General features: G+C 46.8%; 1 protein-coding gene across 1 annotated transcript in view; it reads left to right on the top strand.

Annotated features, from left to right (window-relative positions):
* Positions 1–20,512, top strand: part of LOC310776174 (rho GTPase-activating protein 7) — a gene marked incomplete at both ends in the record, with an annotated part of 178,808 nt that overhangs the window by 37,638 nt on the left and 120,658 nt on the right. The window contains one exon of the mRNA XM_083636356.1: positions 14,021–14,382. Within this exon, the coding sequence (XP_083492482.1) occupies positions 14,021–14,382 (362 nt within the window). The remainder of the gene's footprint in view (positions 1–14,020; positions 14,383–20,512) is intronic.

Here is a 20,512-nt window from a genome sequence, read left to right as displayed (position 1 = left end):
CCCTCGGACCGTGTGTTAACAGAATAAAGTGCGGTGACTAGATCCTGACTCTCGACTGGTTCCTGACAATGCTACACTGGCGTCAGAAGAAAAACTAACGACTGGAACGCTCGAGCGCGACCTGGCGTTAGCGGTTAGCTGTTTGTGTGCTAGCTGCTACAAGGACCACGTGGAATGGTGCACATAGAAGAACGCCTGTCGGTGGACGGGGGGGGAAAGGAGCTACCGACCCCGGAGTTTAGCTCGGTGCTTGCTAGCATGGAGGGCCGCCTGAAGCAGGAGCTCAGCGCGGTACTTGCCGGCGTGGAGGCCCGCTTGATGCAGGAGATCAGACGGCTGTTGGAGGCGACGCCTGCCTGGGCAGAGGGGCTTATGAGGCTGCTAGGGGAGGTCGCGCAGCGCGGAGAGAAGCGGACGGAGGAGCCGCAGAGAGAGTGTTGGACTTGTGGGGGACATGGACACCTGGCGAGGTGGTGTCGCAGCGGTTCCGGGGGACAGACGGGGTACGCGGAGCAACGATACTGGGGACGGCCGGGTGTCTCCCGGGTCGTGCGGAGCCTTCGGGGAGCAGAGGACGGCGGGAGAGGAGAGACGTGCAGGCGGCTGGCAGGTGAGACTCTGCTGGTCGTGTAAGAGGCCTGGACATTTGGCCAGAGACTGCACTGAGACAGTGGAGGTCAGGGAAGAGACACGGATTGGGGAGAGTGTGGAAAGCCAGGGGGAAGAGAACATTGTTAGGATCGGGAGAGCGACGCTCATATTTCCAGGTGAGCAGGTGTCGCTACTAACGCCGGAGGGACCGGCACAGCCGAGCTGCGCTACGCCCCCCACGGTTGCTGTACGGGAAGCCGAGGTGGTGGTCGCGGCCGGTGGTGTTCTCCCTGCTGTCCTGAACACGCCGCCCCCTGGGGGAGGGGGACGGGAGGACGGGCGAGTGCGAGAGGCGGAGGAAGAGGAGTACTGTTCAGATGAAGAGGAGTTCTGTTCAGATGTGGACCTGGAGGACGACAACATGACCATCATGGATGTCGACGCGGATGAGTGGCAATACAGGCAGGCGGAGGACGCGGATATCGGTCCCGCGTATACGTGGGTGGTGGCCAGACACCGACCCCTGTGAGAGCGGGGGACAGCTCGGCGAGTTGGTGTGTGGAACCTGAGAGGGAAGGCTGTGTGGGTGTGAAGAGCGGAGAAGCTAGGAGAGTTAGCGGGGTTTTGGGTGTGTGTTGTGGGGTTTGTTTTGGCGTGGGCTACGGCTGACAGTGGCCCTCGGACCGTGTGTTAACAGAATAAAGTGCGGTGACTAGATCCTGACTCTCGACTGGTTCCTGACAATGCTACAATATGGTGGTAATTTCTCAGGTACTTGTGTAAAAAGGGTTGAGAACCACTAATATAAGAAATAATAATAATATGATTGATACGGTGTGAATTAGGCTCTAATATTAGACAAGGAGGGCCTACTGATTTTCCATTGAGAGCCAAATCCCCAACCCAACATTATGCATGTAAGTGCTTCAATGAGCTGAAGACTGACTGTGTATTTAGCCCTATGTCACACTGTATGTTGAGACTGATGAGTCCAGTTACACAAGGCTATATGCAGCACATACATTTAGATGGTAAATCAAGAGTTTATATTCACAAGTTACACAAAAGATTTAAAATGTGCTATATTTTAGAGACAAATTAGGCTAATCACTGCATATAGGCTATATGTAAATAAACAGTGCCACATACACAGGCACATCCATTCATCAATAGTCTGTGCCAGAGTAAAAAGAAATAGAACCATTCATACTGCACTATATAACAATCACGCCAGTGACAAGACTGTATAGTGACTGAGCTGGACAACAGGCGTTTTTTATCAAAACCAAAGACTATAAAAATGGGACCCATTGCTTATTTAGTCAGTGAATTTACTGACTAAGCTGAAAGTTGGCTGTCCTTGATGCAATTCATGCAACACTTCGCTACCCAGAAAGTCGGCAGAGTCACTCCGGTTTTGATATTAAGCTGAGTCCGCCCACCCAGGCCAGCTACAGCATGCGCCTAACGAGTGGATAGGTCGGGTACCTATCCTCCCGGCCCCATGCTCCCTGCTCAGCGGACTAGCAGAGGGAGGGATGGAGGTCTAACCTGTGTGTGTGCTGGGATGCGGCAGGCAGTGAAATTTGGGCACAGCATTAAAACGAACGGCTCTCAAGTAGGACTCGGTTCCCTTCGTTCATAGCAAAGAGCCGTTCAATAGATTCGGGTCGTTCGCGAACGTCACAACACTACTTACCTGTTAACATCAGTGCGCTCGATCGTGGACCTGTGCTGTCCAGTCCAGTCCATGTACAAAGCAAAATAAAGTATCTCCTTTGTGATGGCCATCAACATAAACGCTTGATCAATATAAAGGTGCGCGATACTAACACTAGACGCTTGTTTTATGTCCATTTTCCGTAGATATTGACATGTAAGGAAATTTAACTTCCGTGGTAACTTGAGAGTGAGATGCTTTGAGATGGAGCAGGCCACTTTGAGCAGAGCAGAGGGGAGGTCCTTCTCTCACACCATGCCATAATACGCGCCATAATCACTTGCCAGTAGGGGGAGAACCCCTCCATAAAAAATGGGCCGGCCCGGTCAGACAGCCACGGAGGTGTGTAATGCTGTGTTCAAGGACACTGGGAATTTTCATTTCTACTATGATGTATTAGCCTAGTTTAATTGTTATAAATTAAGTTTTTGTTTTTCTCCAAAGACATTTCCAGGGGGGGCTTAGGGGGGGCATGGCTAATTTCAGGGGGGGCTAAAGCCCCCCCTAGCGCCGCAGCTGGCTGCAATCAATCTTACCTGAAGAAGCTGGCTTGGATGAGACCATGCCTCCTTGCCATAAATGAGGTAGCCTATAACGTCAAGTTGGTCTGCTGATGACAGCAATCATGCAAAAAATCCCCCCAAAAATTTTACACACAGTTTTACCAGTCACCAAAACATGATATGAAGAATGAAGATGTTGTTTTTACCCATAAAATGCATGGTCCTCAGCATATTAAGCACAGAGCAGCTGACAACGGGAACTCGTTTAATCTATAAATGCGTGAGGCTCCCTGCATTTGGGTCGGATCGAGTTTGGATCACGTTCACACCACAAACGAACAGTACTAGAGTTAATTTGGAACGGCACCAAGACCACCTCTTTCAGCAGGTCTCGGGCCGCTTGTTTGGTCTGCTTTTGGTGCACACCAGAGTTCGATTGCTGCTTTCACACCTGCCCAAACGAACCGCACCAAGGGGGGAAACAAACTCTAGTGCGATTTAACCGAACCATACGAGGTTGGTGTGAAAGCGCCCTCAATCTACCATAGATTTAGTCAACTAAAATCTTACGATATATAATCAAAACTAGACTATGGGCGGGTTCACACCAGAAAGTCCGGGTCCTTGGTTTGGGCCAGAGAAGAGGATGATACATTGTTTTGTTTTTCAGCTGGTTCGGTTTGCGTTCACAAGGCCAAAATCCACTAGTCCTGCCCACACGAACCAAAGTCACGTGGGCAGAAATCTCGTTCTGTTATTGGCCATACTGACTTCCTCCCACAGTTGACAGTTTACGTTGAGGCCATCGGGCCATTGTTGATGACGTGTCACTATGCGACACCCAGTTACTCCATGTCAGAAAATAAAGATGGACGCACGTCGTTTAACCAGTCAATTTATGTCTGTTTATTTAGACAATTATATGTGACACCCGCTGGTAATTTGAATACAATCTCGCCAAGGTCATTTTTCTGTTTTTTGCAGATTATGAAACTACAGACTGTAAAGCTTGCAATAATGTGTCACACATCAAAGTCTGAAAATAATTGAAGAAGATATGCTCATTTGAATGTTGTTACACCTCAAATCAAGATGTAGAGAAAAGCAGCCTCAAAGATCGGCTACTTCTCACCTCTGGGCCAGGCAGCTGATGGGGGGAGTCAACAATGGCTGCTCATTTACATTGACCACTCCCAGCTGTCATCAGTCCACTGACACATGGGATAGTGCTGTCTTTTGGGGGGTTCCAGGAGAATCCCAGCAAAAAGGGGGATACTTAGTTTCACTATAATTATATTATATTATTATAATTTAATATAATAGAATGTAGGACTGTTTTGGTCATTGATATTGAATATTCTTTCCATTTCTGTGGACTAGAAAAAGAAATAACGTGAAAATATACCATTCAGTCAGTTCTAAATGAACAGTGAAAAGAAGACAAAAATGTCATTATCCTAAAAGGCATTTATTGGACTGTCAATCGTGAATTCAGAATCAGAATAACACAGTATAGTATAGATAATACAGTCAATACAATAAAATAAAATGCAATAGAGTAAAATAAAAGAGAATAAAGTCAAATAAAGTAGAATGTACAGTACGTGTCATTAAATCAACTTGCACATTACATGTGGCGTAACTAAGGCACAGCTATCTCTTCTTAGTGAGGCGTTATGGGTGGGATCAGCGTTCTCTTCTCCGACACCGCTGTCAGAGAGCCCTGCTCCAGCGCAGGTTCAGAGTAACTTTTCAGAATCAGAATCAACGTAATACAGTCAATACAATAAAATAAAATAGAGTAAAATAAAATAAGAGAATAAAGTCGAATAAAGTAGAATGTCAGCGCAGGTTCAGAGTAACTGTCTATATGCGCAGAGGGAGCGAAGCAGCAGGTGGTGGGCATGTGATGTCTTTTGCTGCATCAGAACAGAATTCTCTGATCTTCTCATAAAGGTACTTCTGCCTGGCCATGTCCAGTCCGGGCGGGGTCTGCACATGATCTTTTTCACCATATTCGGGCGGAAGATTATCTGTGTCACGTAGCAGCTGAAATTCAACTGGTTCTGCATCACGGTGTTGCCTGGCCACAACCACACCAGGTCTCTGGGCATCAAAGCTGTAACAGAATCGAAGAAAGGGAGCACATTTAAAATATTGCCAACTGTCATTTTCACAAAATACTTGCCTGATAATTAAAATACTAAGAATGATAATTACCTGAAGTGCTGGTAACTTTTAATCTGTGGCAGCCTTCGGAAGTACGGACTCAGACGTTGGTGCCAGTCATAGGTTTTAACTAACACGGTGCCATCCTCTCGTCCTACCAGTTGGGGGATGTTTACATGTGCAACAGGAGAGCTGGCCAACACCACGTTCTCAATGTCAGCCAAAGTGCACACTTTGGTCTTCCTGAAGCACTGCTTGAACATTCCAAAACACCAGTCAGGGCCAAACTTTGTGTGGCCTGCAATCAGGAAGTGGAGGCCTAGCCTGAAATGAAGTTTGTGGATAGTACGATAGGCAGAGTACCATAAAACAAAATTATTTTTGTTCTGCCCGCTACAGTTGTCACAGTGAAGCTCCACGTCTGTTTCTCCAAAGGCGTACGTTTTGAAAATATTATCCACGTAGTTGATGACTGCATTGCTGCCCTTGCTCCAAGCCATTCCTTCATCAATTAGATAATTAACTTGCTTTGGCATGCCCCCACAGTGGACACCAAAAATGCCACACTTGCGTGGAGTCAAAAAATACATTGGGCCGGGTTGCTGTGGGTCCGAAGGGTAATGCACCTGGGAGATACAGAAAAGGCATTAGATACAAAATCAACATGAGCGAGTGAGTTTGTAAACGTCATGATTAGTATTTTGTGTGTGTGCGTGTGCTGTAATCATGTGATGGAGAAAAACAATCTCACCTGCTGTGCAAAATCAAAGCTGTAGTGCATGGTGATGGGCTTGGTGGCAGGCCCTTTTGACTCGCCAAATGCCAACTTCAACTGTTGACATGTGTTTTTACAGGCTGCTGTCATCTGCTGGTAAAGTGCACGCTCCTTCCCAACGAGCTCCAGATGATTGCTGTGGATTCTGATTTCATCACATCTAGCATGTTGGCAGTTCGCTGGATTGCTCTGTTGTTAAGTTGGCACTGCCAGCACAGATCTGTCGCTGGTTTTGTGTTGGCAATATGGGGGAGCAATGACTTCCACAGCCTTTCGAAGCTGCACAGACCAACAACACGTTTGCCTAAAAGACAGAATATTTTTATGAGTATTAGATTGGAGGAGGCAATAGCACATATCACATTATTTATTCCATTAGTTCACTAGCAAGGACCACACCACAACAATGTATCATTTGAAGCTTTAATGAAGATAGATATGTGTAAGTGATGAGGTGCACGTGAGGGTGCATGAAGGTGCATGTGAGAATGCATGAAGGTGTCATCCGTTGATGTCTGTCTGGGAGGAGACAGGCAGAAGGAGACTCAGCATTGGGGTGCATGAAAGTGCATGTGAGAATGCATGAAGGTGTCATCCGTTGATGTCTGTCTGGGAGGAGACAGGCAGGAGGAGACTCAGCGTTGGGGGTTCCGTCTCAGCATGAGCTGCCCGAGCGGATTGCTTCTCAGGCGTGTTTACGTCCGAGCTGATTTCAGACCCCTCCAGACAGATCCTGGGAATGAGACATGAGAGAGACATGCACCGAATTTGACGGGAAGGAATGAGGATGTTAGGAGGTGAGGGTTGGGATGAGGGTTGAGGGTAGGAATGAGGGATGAAGGGATGAGGGTTGCGGGTAGGGATGAAGGGAAGGGAGGGTGGGTTGAGAGAACTGAGATGATCTGAGACTAACAGGGCAGGACAGGTTCACCAGGTACATGTATATGTAACCTGCCAGGTAATTGAGGTGTGGTTAGAGGCGTGGTTAGAGAAGTGGTTGAGGCGTGGCCCTGCTCCTGAACCTAAGTTAACATTCATTAACTAACATTTCACTAGCAAGGACCACACCACAACAATGTATCATTTGAAGCTTTAATGAAGATAGATATGTGTAAGTGATGAGGTGCACGTGAGGGTGCATGAAGGTGCATGTGAGAATGCATGAAGGTGTCATCCGTTGATGTCTGTCTGGGAGGAGACAGGCAGAAGGAGACTCAGCATTGGGGTGCATGAAAGTGCATGTGAGAATGCATGAAGGTGTCATCCGTTGATGTCTGTCTGGGAGGAGACAGGCAGGAGGAGACTCAGCGTTGGGGGTTCCGTCTCAGCATGAGCTGCCCGAGCGGATTGCTTCTCAGGCGTGTTTACGTCCGAGCTGATTTCAGACCCCCAAAAGAGTTGGATTTAGAAAGAGCTGAGTTGAGCGTGAGCTTGACAAAGATCATTGACGTTGTGGCGATATAGGAATGGTATGCTTGAGATGACCAGCGGCCATGAACCTGAATGGTTTGGTCTGAGATATTCAGTCTGAGACTGTAGAAGGAATTGCTCGGAAGGAAGATATAGAAGTTGTTCAGAATATATACAGAGAACTTGGTGTAGCTTCTGGACCCGGAATTGAGTGACCACTCTTCCTGTTTTGGTAAAGAGTGGGTCTTGAGGTGATGCTTGCAGCGTACATGAAGCGGAAATAATTAGTCAGTGCCTTGTGTTGCTAAGATAGGTGTAGAAGCAGAAGTAGAGGGAAGGAAATTCCATGCTGATCTGTTGAACTAGTGTTGAGCCGAGATCAACGCGATTCTGTGCAAGAAATGCATGATGGCTGGAAGACTAGATCGATCGTTGTTTAGGATTTCTAGGACTGCTGAGTTTTCTAGGACTGCTGAGTTATGAGAGTGGATGAGTATGGACTTCCTAGACCCAACATGCCCCCAAAGAATGGCAGATAAGCGATGATAATTGCAGCTGAATGAAAGCGAGACTGGGTCGAAAGATTTGACCTCTGCGTCTGTCTGTGGCTGATAGAACTGTCTGCGGCAGCTGAAGAAGAAACTGCATGCTGTGTAGTAGCTGACGGGAGTGCACTGTGGCTGATCTAGCGAGCTGCATAAAGAATGAGTTGCACTCTAGTGCAGTTACTGAAGAAGCTAAATGCATCTACCGTAGCCGATGGATTAAACTGTAGCCTAGCTCTAGCCATGACTGATGAGCTAACTGCTTCTGCCGCAGCCGATAGACCAAGTTGCACTCTAGTGTGGTGGCTGATGAAACTAACTGCGTCTGCCATCTGCAGTAGCTGATAAGGTGAATTGCACTCCGCAATGGCTGATGAAGCCTTCTTTGTCTACGGCAGCTGATGGAGTGATCAGCACTCTGCAGTAGCTGGTGAAATAAACTGGACTCTGTATAGTGACGGATGGATTTAACAGTGTATGTTGCAGCTGATGGAGTGAACCTTATAGTGGCTGGAGAAGCTAACTGTGTGCTACAACTGATGCGAATGAATTATGCTCTATGCATTGGTTGACGAAGCTATCTGTCTGCAGCATCTGATGGAGTGAACTACACTCTGGCTGATGACGCCAACTGCTTATACCGCAGCTGATGGAGTGATTTGCACTCCATGCAGTGGCTTATGGAAATAACTGTCTGCAGTAGCTGATGGAGTGAACCGTACTCTGTGCAATAGGTGAAGCTAACTGTCTGCAATAACTGAGTAAACTGCACAAGGAGGCTATTGAAGCGAACTACGTATGCAGCAGCTGTAACTGAACCCCTGTGCAATGGGGGATGAACCAACTACGTCTGTGGCGGCTGTAAGAGTTTTGAACTTGTGCAATGGCTGATAAGCGAACTGCGTGTGCAGCAGGTGATGGAGTGAGTGAGCTGGCTGATGAAGTTAACTGCATCTGCAGCCGTGGATAAGTGAACTGCATTCTGTGAAGTGGCTGATAAAGTGAACTGCGTATGCAACAGCTGATAAGATTGAACTTATTGATGAGGCGAACTGCGTCTGCAGCATTTGATAGAGTGAACTGCATTCTGTACAGTGACTGATGAAGCAAAACTGTGTCTGCAGCAGCTGATAGAGTGAACATGCTGATGACGCGAACTGCGTCTGCAGCGGCTGATAGACTGAACATGCTGATGAAGCAAACTGTCTGCAGCGGTTGATAGAGTGAACTGCATTTTGTGCAGTGGCTGATGAAGCTGACTGCGTCTGCAGCAGCTGATAGATTGGCTGACAAAGTGAACTGCGTCTGCAGCGGTTGATAGAGTGAACTGCATTTTGTGCAGTGGCTGATGAAGCCGACTGCATCTTCAGCAGCTGATAGATTGGCTGACAAAGTGAACTGTGTCTGCAGCGGTTGATAGAGTGAACTGCATTTTGTGCAGTGGCTGATGAAGCTGACTGCATCTGCAAAAGCTGATAGATTGGCTGACAAAGTTACCTGCGTCTGCAGCTGTTGATAGAGTGAACTGCATTTTGAGCAGTGGCTGATGAAGCTGACTGCATCTGCAGCAGCTGATAGATTGGCTGACAAAGTGAACTGCGTCTGCAGCGGTTGATAGAGTGAACTGCATTTTGTGCAGTGGCTGATGAAGCTAACTGCATCTGCAGCAGCTGATAGAGTAAACTGACTGATAAAGCGATCTGCGTCTGTAGCAACTGAAATAGTGAACTGTGGTCTGTGCATTGGCTGATGAAGCGACTGCGACTGCAGCAGCTGATAGAGGGAACTGAATGTGGAGGGATGGAGGGAGCTTGTGGTGTTAGTCAAGATTCAACACAGGTTGCAGAGCTAGGCTTCCTTTCACCCCTGTCCTCACTCTGATGGAGGAATGAAGGGATGAGGGGATGAAGGGATGAGGGGATGAATGGATGAGGGGATGAAGGGATGAGGGGATGAAGGGATGAAGGGATGAGGTAATGGAGCAAGCAGCGCTCTGAGCATTGGTAGCCGGGTAAACTGCGTCTTTGCAGCGACGGGCTGGTTGAGCTGCCTCTGAGCAGCAGCAAGTGGTTCTTTACCACGGCGGCGGGATGAAGTGATGAAGCTCCCTGGGTGGGTGACGCTGCTGTGGAGTGTTAAGTATTAGCACAAGACAAGACAACCACAATGTTTGGGTGTTGGGGAAGGGATGGGGTAGGGAGGGGGTGGGGATGGGTGTGAGGATAGACAAGTTTGAAAAGAAGGAAGAGGCTGAGACTGAATAGTCTGTGGCCCGATTTTAGTCTGTGGCCGGACTCCTTGGGTTAATAGCCAGGCTGCTGCCATGTGGCCCTGGAAGAAAAGGAGGAACAGAAGCCATGTTGCTGTGAGCGGCTGAAGGGAGGTAGAGGAAATGGATGATGGATGGTAGGCTGTACGTGTGCACAGGGAGTTTGTGAAGCCTGAGAGACAGGCTGAATATCATGTTTTGTTTGAAAGTAAAACATGATCATTGTTGAGAAAGAGAGAAGTACTTGCCTAAGTACTTGTGACTATCTGTCTATGTTGACTTATGTAGACAGAAACCAGAATTGTTGTTGTTGTTGTTGTTGTTGTTGAAGATCAATGCTGGTTGTTTACCATTAAACTGATGTATTTGTGTTATTTATTTGTATATTTAACATTGACAACCATGTTAAAATATATGTGTGTGTATATAGGACCTATAGATATATAAGCCAGAATTAGCCATGAAGGCTAGTTGTCCGTGGTTTGTACTTTATACCACAACGTGGGGTCTAAAGTAATTAATCTGAATCTGATTAAAGAGAGCTGAATTTAGCAGTGAGCTGTATCAAATGGATGAGTAGTAGACATACGACCTGTCCCTCGCTAGGGGGAGCTGAAGATGCGGCTGGGGTGACGTGGCTGAGGCTCTGATGTCACGCCTGACGACACCGACTGTGGTTGGCTCTGCCGACGGTACCCGATCAGGAACCGGAAGCGCTGAAGTTTGGTTGTTGATATTTGTGTGGTTGAATAGAGTAGTTTTCGTCACCGTGTTGAAAGAGAATGCATTTCCCTCTGTGGAAAAAAGATGCTGGCGACGGTACAGTCTGATGTTGGGCTCCCGTTTGTGAACGTGGAATTTCTTCACCCAAGGAAGAACTGGAGCGCCCGTGCGGAAGGGATGCAGAATGCGTCGTTACACCGGCAACGTAGAATACGTTGATACACTGCCTCCCTGGAATATGATCCCTTCCACGTTTGTCGAGTCGATTTGACACGGGAATATTGACTGAAGATGCCATCGGACTGGCCGTGTGGACTCTTGGCTTTGGTGTGGAGGCTGTGATGCTAACTGTTAGCGGCTAACGTTAGCATGTCTGATAAATGTTACCGGAGACGGAGAGGTTTGATCTGCGCTCGGCATCCACGGTGAGTTTGTCTGGTTTTTGCATGGTGATTCCAGCGATTGTCGAAGTTTACTGATGTGTAGAAGCGTTTGAGCTATGCTGCATGGTCTGTCTGTTGAGAGAACTGAGATGATCTGAGACTAACAGGGCAGGACAGGTTCACCAGGTACATGTATATGTAACCTGCCAGGTAATTGAGGTGTGGTTAGAGGCGTGGTTAGAGAAGTGGTTGAGGCGTGGCCCTGCTCCTGAACCTAAGTTAACATTCATTAACTAACATTTATCAAAAGAATCACAGGAAGATCACAGAGTAGACAGAATAGCCTAATGAAAAGTATGTGATCAGATTAAAAAGAGAGATGCAATAGTACACAATGATAATCATGATCCCATAGGCATTGAACATAACTAATAAAGTAAGCACTTACCGAGCGTTTCCACAGCATTTTTGTAGAAGCGCCACACTGAAGATTTTGTGACATTCGTAGGCAGAAGCTTTGCACTGAAATCCCTGTGCTCAGGGTGCCGGCCAGGTAGGACGTAAGCGTGGTCTTCTGCATAGTTTGATATGAATGTCACAACTCTGTTGATGTCCTCAGTGGTGAGGAAGTTCGTGTTTGTCCGCTGGTGTTTCTTACGCTGGCATGGGACCCCGCCATTGTCCTTGTAAGATTTGACAATGGATTGCAGAAGGCTTTTACTGATGCTGGAAAAAAGAAAGACACTAGTTTCAGTTTTAAAGTTGAGAACAAGCAGCCACACACACACAAACACACACACACACACACATACTACCAGCGCTGTTAGCTGCTGTGAAGCATTGATAATAAGAAGAGTCAACTTCAGCGTTCAACAGGCCGGCCATCTTGGCCGCGCTCTGTGCTCTATTCTATTGTTTCTTTCGTGCCAACATGGCGGCAGCGCAACACAGGCGCGGCTCATCTTAACCTCTCCTCTTTGACAAAGGAGAAACTAGCTGCACATGCTACTGTAGCCACACACACACACACACACACACACACACACACACACACACACACCTCTCTGATACTGAAAAACAAACGTTATCTTAATACAACTGTAGCAGACTGTTCAGTGTGTGTTGTGTGTGTGTGCGAAGCTGTGTGTATGTCCCCTCGGAGTTGCCATAGGGCTGGGTATGTGAGGATAATAGGAGGAAGCTTCCGGGTTGTCATCCTGCGGACGTGTGTCTATAAGAAGAGTCAACTTCAGCGTTCAACAGGCCGGCCATCTTGGCCGCGCTCTGTCCTGTCCTATTGTTTCTTTCGCGCCAAAATGGCGGCATCGTTAACAATAGCGCGTCCATCTTAACCTCTCCTCTTTGACAAAGCAGAAACTAGCCGCACACGGTAGCACAACACACACACACACACACACACACCACATTAAGGTTTTATAAATACAAACTTACCCGAGTACAAAGCAGAACGTACTTCTGCAGACTGCAGTGCCATGTAGCGTGTAGCTCGTCCTGTGCACCTTTCTTTTTTTGTTAATTTGCTTTGTGCATTGAGTCATATCGGAATCATTCATTGATGTCAACAGGGTTCCCATAATGAACATGTCCTTCTCGTTATGTGACAAAGAGGCTGTATTCAATCTAGTGCGGTAAATAAAGTCTGAATTCAATCTATTACTGCAGGACGCCTGTCCATCTGAGTTTTCCTTTCTCCTTTGCTCGCATTCACAGACAAAATGTCGTATTTTCTCCATTTCTTTTTCATACTCTTCATCAATAGATTGATGATCAACTGATCTCAAAACCTTATCGATGCTCTCATTCACAATGTCCTCTGCCTCGCTCTCGTAGTTAATAACATTGTCTTTGTCATCATTTTCGTCATCTTCAGATTCCGGAGGAGGAGCAACATCAGCATTCATATAATCAAGAACGAATCCACTCATAAATTCTCCGCTGTCGATGGTGCGGCCGTGTTGTGATAGTCTGTTCAGGAAATCTGCAACTCGCTGTGCTTCCATGTCCTCCATCTCAGTAAACAAGCAAGAGAGGAAGCCGGCTCCACATGGCTTATCAGCTGTTCTTCAGGTCACCTGATTGGCTGAAAGCTGAGGACAAAAGAATAGTCTTGGCCAGTGTGAGGGGGAGGTGAGCTGGATTTGCATGCGTAAAGCTATTTCTCCTCCCCCCTCAGCTAGGCGACTCAAGACTGAAATCTTGATTTTTTTTAAATCGCTAAATATACCTATTTACTGGTTATAAAACAACTCAATTTTATGTGTGGATGGATAGTCCATACTCTCCTTTGTGTAATTATAAAATAAAACGAAAAATATATTTTTTCACATATCAAACTACTAACTCCAATTGCGCGATTTCGACCTGGCGAGATTGTATTCAATTTACCAGAGGGCGACACATATGTCAATAGAACAGTAAACATTACAGACTCCACGTTTGTCCCCTGCCACTAGTCATTTTTGTCTGTTTGTGATGTCGCTGGTAACGAGACGAGATAAGCTAGCTAACTGCTACAGCTAGCAAGCAGCTTCTTCTTCTGCGGGAGCTTCCAAAACAGGAAATAACCCAAAAAATCAACAAAAAAAAATCACGTGCTTCCTCTGACTAGTCCGGGTGGGGTTCACACCAGAAATGGGCCGCTCCAGAGTTCGCTTGAGAGCGGACCGAGACCACCTCTCACAGGCGAACCAGAGCGCAGTTTGTAGTCCGCACCAGAGTTCGAGTAGAAGCGTTCACACCGACCCTATGGACCGTACTAAAGGGGAAAGGTCCGATAGACCGGACTAAACAAGGCTGGTGTGAACCGGCCCTAAAACAAAATCATTTCAGATGACTGAAAAATTTTCTATAAAAACTATGACTAAAACTAAATCTAAATTTGCTGTCCAAAATAACACTGCTCCCCTCCCAGGTGGGCCGGCTGCTGACGGACGAGGACGTGTTCTCGGCTCTGGACAGTGTGATGGAGCGCATCAGTGACCTGCAGCAGCTGGTGACTTCATGGTCCCAGAGCCTGTCAGACGAAGACGACTGTCAGGGAGCCTCCTCCTCATCTTCCTCATCTACCTCCTCCTCTTTGTCCCGGGACTCCCCCGCCTCCCCCTGCCCTGCCTCCCCCTGCCCCACCTCCCCATACCCCCCCTCCCCCAGCCACATCCACCTGGAGGTGCAGCATCCACGGGAGACAGAGGAGAAGGGGGAGGCAGAGGAGTGTGAGAATGTTTCTGTGGATGCAGAAGTAGTGGAGAGCAGATCACTGCAGCATGGCAGCAGGTGAGAAAAACGACCAGAGTTAAAGGGGAGCTAAGCCCCCAGAATATATCAACACATTCTCACTGCCAACTCGTCAAATACTGACATTTGGTCAGGACCCCACATGGCGTCCCTTCTTAACAGGGATTAGACTGACTTTGGGTGGGAAAGGGGTTCTTGGTGATGTCATCGGAACCAAAAGCAGCCAATGGGCAGACCCAACTCCAAAAGGGGGTTCTAACCCCTAGAGGGCACTCTCGCTGCATGACAATTATACAGTGTGTAGAATTCATCCAGGGACGTGCAGAAAACATTAAAGGGGCAGGGGCTCAAATTCTTAAAAGGGCACTTCGGCGCAGAAATGCCGCCGTCCGGAGGGCGGCGGCGGAAGTTTCAGGCAATTTGAAGGCCAATTTAGGGGGATAACTCATTTTAAATATTCAGATTTTAACCAGATTTAGAGGAATATCTCATTTTAGGATGATACTTATTCATTCATTCATTTAAGTCGAACAAGAGCCACAACAACTACCCAGGCCAGTAGCCATAAATGAGGCTCACTCGATATCAGACAAAGCCGAATTACAGTTGCAGTTATTTACCTCCGTTTTTGCTACATAGACCACCATAAGATGTGATTTGCATCCCCTCCAGACCAAGGGCCTGCCCTCAGTGCCCTGGCACATAGACTTTAGACTTTAAAGCATAAAAAAGTATCGAGGTGACTTCCATGTTTTGGGGGCTCTCTCCTAGCACATGAAGGCTGAGTTTGGTGCTTAACACATTCAGTGCCAGCGACGCCATATGGCGTCATTAGAAATTTACCGTACAGTGCCAGCGACGCCAAATGGCGTCATAACTCGATTTTTTTTTTTTGACGGGGGGGTGTCGATCTATGCCTCTTACATCGCCTCTTACAATATTCAGAGGTATTGAATGTGTCTAACCTATTTTACAGAACCCTTAGGTGGCGACAGCGCTCTCCAGATGAGAGAACGTGGAGTGAAACACACAGAAGAAGTCATTGGGGGGAAGGAAATCGCATCGCATCCGTCCGTATGCAGCGGCTTCATTGAAGCAACGTTTAGCTGTGCCCCTGCAGCAGCCAATCTGCTATCACAATTGAGCACCTCGATGTCCGCTGCAACAGCCTCCGTGTCCGCTGCAACACATGATCAGCCGTGGATTTGTTATTATTCTCAACTCGAAGCATGGGAGCTGGTACACGCGGCTGTAAAAAAGCAGGATCTAGCAGACTTTTTCAGTGCTGAGCACAGGCAGAGAAAACGAGAAAACAGCAGAGCAGAGAGACACTCCGCCCACAACGGGGGGGGGGGGGGAGGAGGAGGGGGGGAGGTGGGCACGCAGAGCCAAGTACACAACACAGACCCAGACAGCAGGACAGGGTTGGCAAACGCAAGCCAGAATATCCGATGCCCACCAGCAGCAAAAGATCAGCAAGAAGCTGCAACCAGCAGCGCATGCAGGCGCCAGCGCTGCTGGTTTCAGCTAAAAATATTATTCTTCCAAACAAAATTCCCTTGCCTTCACTGTTTTATTGAAGGAAATTATTTTTGAGGTGTGACTACATCAGAAAATTAGCTTCAGAGTCAGTGATGTGCTTGAAATGTTTAATTTCACAAAAGGCTCATTATCTCAGCTCGTAGAAAAAAAGCTCTTTTTTTCGTTCAATCAAGCTATCTTCTCCGGCTCATAACTAAAGAACGGAAAATGGGATCAATAAACTTTTTTTTGCAGGTGATAGAAGAGAGTCTCATCGTTATTTGTGCGTGTTCAGTGTTTACATAGTAATTATTAAAGAAATTATATGACTGTTTTAAAATGCATTGCGGCCTATGTGGCACAGCAAGCAACCTTTTGCCCAAGGGCCGTGGCACTGAAAGTGTTAACATCCAGGTAGAGGTGATCTCGACATCTCTGGGCTGGCGGGGTGTAAAATGGCATTACAGGCTGCTGCATGCCTGTCTGCACCGCCGAAATTTGAACATGAAACTGAAATGGGGGGGGGGGGGGGGTGGCTCTCTGTATAATTCTTTGTTTTGACAAACATACATACCTGATTCACGTTGACTGATATATCTGTCAGTGTGCGCCATGTGCTGCTGTCATTCAGTCTGCATGTCGCTGAGTGCGCACTGCTGGAGTGGGCAGGGACGGGCCGTCTCGCTCTCAACAGTCAATGGGCAAGCCACGTGCGGTTTTTGGGCTGCTGCCTTCAGGGGCGGCTTAGAAAAACACTGGTCCATGCAGAGGCCTATTAGAAATGGTGCATTCAAGGCCAAGAGAGCTCGGAAAATGCATTTCTCTTTGAATGCTGCCTTCAGTGACGGCATGGAAAGGGCAATTTCCATACAAAGCACCATTAGAAATGCTGCATTCATGGTCAGGAAAGGGCACTTTTTACAGACTGAGAAAAAGGCAGGGGCTCAAGCCCCCTTTGATGTCTATGTGTGCACGTGCCTGAGAGTTTACTCTCAAATGTGGAGATTTTATCCAGAATCGTTTAGCAACACTAGCCATATACATATAAAGCTGAAAAGTGTGTTTTAGGGTTTAGTTACCCTTTTAAATCCCCATGAGATGAACTCCCAGTGCTTTTACCTCTTGGAAAGCAGTTATCTTTCATGATGACTCCATGCTGCACCAGTAAGCATAAATATAAATTCCAACTAATGAAACATCGCAGATTTTTTTTATATACAGTATATATATTTTATTTTGTAGTTTTACAGTTTTCAGAACATCAACACACAAACTCAGACATGGCAAAAGAAAAGAAAGGGAGAAGAAAAACTTACATATACAAAAAAGAAAAGAAGAAGAACAAAAAACATCAGAAACCAGGAGTTCTGTGCTAATATTGTCATAACCTGGAGCAGAATTCTTCAGAGAGCCTAAGATCTTAGAGACCTCACTGCAAGTGACAGGGCTATAGGCGCTGACAGGGTTCTGCGCAGCCTCGACTCGAGACTGTGCATACTCGAACGTAACTCGGCGCATTGGCTGCGGTACACCTCCAAAACACTAGGTGGCTTGTGGTACACTCATGTCCATTACATATGACGCTATTGTGTTGTTTACCGAGAATTTGTAATCATGTGGGGTGGGGGGACATTTTATTGCCCCTCCATTTCATTCTGGTGAGCCTGCAGAAGGCTTTGCTAGATGCTGGACATGCACTGTTAAATGAGGAAATTGCATTTCCTCATGCTCTCGTGCTGGTCACGTCACGTCCGCGTTGATGCCGCGGAGTCACATTTTCGAGGAGCTGCACGCCCCCTCCGCCAAGCTGCGCCTATAGGACGGCCAGCCGCGGCGACCCCCTCGGCGCAGTCAGCGCCGGCGACTTCACATGAGCATAAAACCAGTTTAAGATTAAATCCGCCAGTAGGGAGTGCTGTTATAAATTGGAGGGGACTTTCATTGACCACAGAGATTTTAGAGACCACTGCTGGTCCGATTGCAGTAAAAAGTTGGTTAAATTTGTGGGCTATTGGATCCTTTATGATTGATCCATCAACTTTGAATTCACTGGGAAGGGATTTCGTTCTTGCTTTTTTCTTTTATTGAGAATATGATTAATGATACTCCAAAGTTCCTTCATATTATTTTTACACTTGGAGAATTCAGTACTAAAATAGTGCTTCTTTGCCCCTCTAATAATTTATTATGCCTCCGCCGGCGATAGCCAGGCCGGAGGCTGCCTCCGCCGGCGATAGCCAGGCCGGAGGCTGCCTCCGCCGGCGATAGCCAGGCCGGAGGCATTATGGATCCGGGTTGTCCGTCCGTACGTACGGCTGTCCGTACGTCCGTACGATGTTTGTTAACGCGATATCTGAGGAACGCCTGGACGGAATTTCATCAAATTTGCCTCAAACATCGACTTACACTCAAGGATGATCTGATTAGATTTTGGTGGTCAAAGGTCAAAGGTCAAGGTCACTGTGACCTCTCGAACGCCATTTTCAAGCTTGTTAACGCAATATCTGAGGAACGCCTGGACGGAATTTCATCAAATTTGCCTCAAACATCGACTTAGACTCAAGGATGATCTGATTAGATTTTGGTGGTCAAAGGTCAAAGGTCAAGGTCACTGTGACCTCTCGAACGCCATTTTCAAGCTTGTTAACGCGATATCTGAGGAACGCCTGGACGGAATTTCATCAAATTTGCCTCAAACATCGACTTAGACTCAAGGATGATCTGATTAGATTTTGGTGGTCAAAGGTCAAAGGTCAAGGTCACTTTGACCTCTCGAACGCCATTTTCAAGCTTGTTAACGCGATATCTGAGGAACGCCTGGACGGAATTTCATCAAATTTGCCTCAAACATCGACTTAGACTCAAGGATGATCTGATTAGATTTTGGTGGTCAAAGATCAAAGGTCAAGGTCACTGTGACGTCTCGAACGCCATTTTCAAGCTTGTTAACGCGATATCTGAGGAACGCCTGGACGGAATTTCATCAAATTTGCCTCAAACATCGACTTGGACTCAAGGATGATCTGATTAGATTTTGGTGGTCAAAGGTCAAGGTCACTGTGACCTCTCGAACGCCATTTTCAAGCTTGTTAACGCGATATCTCAGGAATGCCTTGACGGAATTTAATCAAACTTGTCTCAAACATCGACTTGGAGTCAAGGATGAACTGATTAGATTTTGGTGGTCTAAGGTCAAAGGTCAAGGTGAGCTCTCCAACGCCATTTTCAAGCTTGTTAACGCGATATCTCAGGAATGCCTTGACGGAATTTAATCAAACTTGTCTCAAACATCGACTTGGACTCAAGGATGAACTGATTACATTTTGGTGGTCAAAGTTCAAGGTCACTGTGACCTCTCACACACCCAATTTCCAAGCTCTGTAACGCAACATCACAGGAGCGCCTTGACGGAATCTCTTCCAATTTGCCTCAAATGGCGATTTGGACTCCAGAATGAACTAATGGCGGAGGCATAAGTCCGCGTTGCGGTCGTTCTAGTTTAATTTGTTTCTATATTGTTTGAATTGGGGCCATTAGCTTTGCAATTGCAGCTCTGGTCTATATGGAAACAGCCTGTCCTCTCTGGAAAATGGGAAACGGCTTCAAAGATGTAATATTATGGATCCGGCAAGATTCTTCAAGTACTTATCTGAATACTTTGTTTGGTATGTCCGTGTTTTATTCTAACTCGTATCAATAACAAACAGGGACAAAAAGTATATAAATATTGTTACTGTATATGTACTGTAGGGCTAGGCAATAATTCAATATTATCGTTTATCATCTTTCAGTGGAATCATATTGTGAAAATATTTTAATATTGTGACACATTTCTGCTGTCTAAATGGTGATGACAAGCAAATTTTACTTAAAAGCAAAAATATGGGGGGGCATGCTCAGTGGTAGAGCTGTCGCCGCACAGCTAGAAGGTCCTGAGTTCGATTCCCACCTGGGACGCTGTGAGCGCTGAAGGAGTGCGTGCCCGTCCCCATGTCCTCGAGTGCCCACCGCCCGGGTGGGGTCGTCAAAAAGGGCTGTGTGGAGTTTGCATGTTCTCCCCGTGCCCCCTGGGGGTTTCCTTCATATAGGAACCCCTCACCAAAACATGCAATATCCTGGTCGCTGAAGTGGTGCCTCCTCTCGTCATTTGGGGAGCCTGTTCGGAGGGAGGGGAACTCATTGGAATAGCGTGATCCCCCCATGTGCTATGTCCTACCGGTGAAGCTTTCCCTGTCAGGTGAAAAGAAGCGGCTGGCTACTGCCGATGTCTCGGAGGAAGCATGGAGCCAGTTTCGGCCCTCCCCAGATTGGCAGAGGGTGGAGCAGCAACCAGGATAAATAAATTAAAAATTAGCACTAACGGGATAAAAATGGGATAAAAAATCGGGGGGGGAAATATATAGAAAAAAAAAGAGGTATGGTAGGATTATTTGAATATTATTATTTGAATATTTCTGTTTTGTTTGACATCACTACCATTACCATTCGCTTCAATGAGATGAACATTAATTTGATTATTTAATGTGATTTTGCATACATGAACCATATTGTGATATTGAGAAAAATCCTTATGATTATCATGATATTGATTTCAACCATATCGACCAGCCCTAGTATGTGTGCATTGTTTATGTTTCAGCTGCTACAG

This window comes from Poromitra crassiceps (assembly GCF_964638095.1).
Source record: "Poromitra crassiceps genome assembly, chromosome: 1".
Lineage (NCBI taxonomy): Eukaryota > Metazoa > Chordata > Actinopteri > Beryciformes > Melamphaidae > Poromitra > Poromitra crassiceps.
Note: the sequence above shows the minus strand (reverse complement) of the source record. Positions and strands in the feature narration are given on the sequence as shown.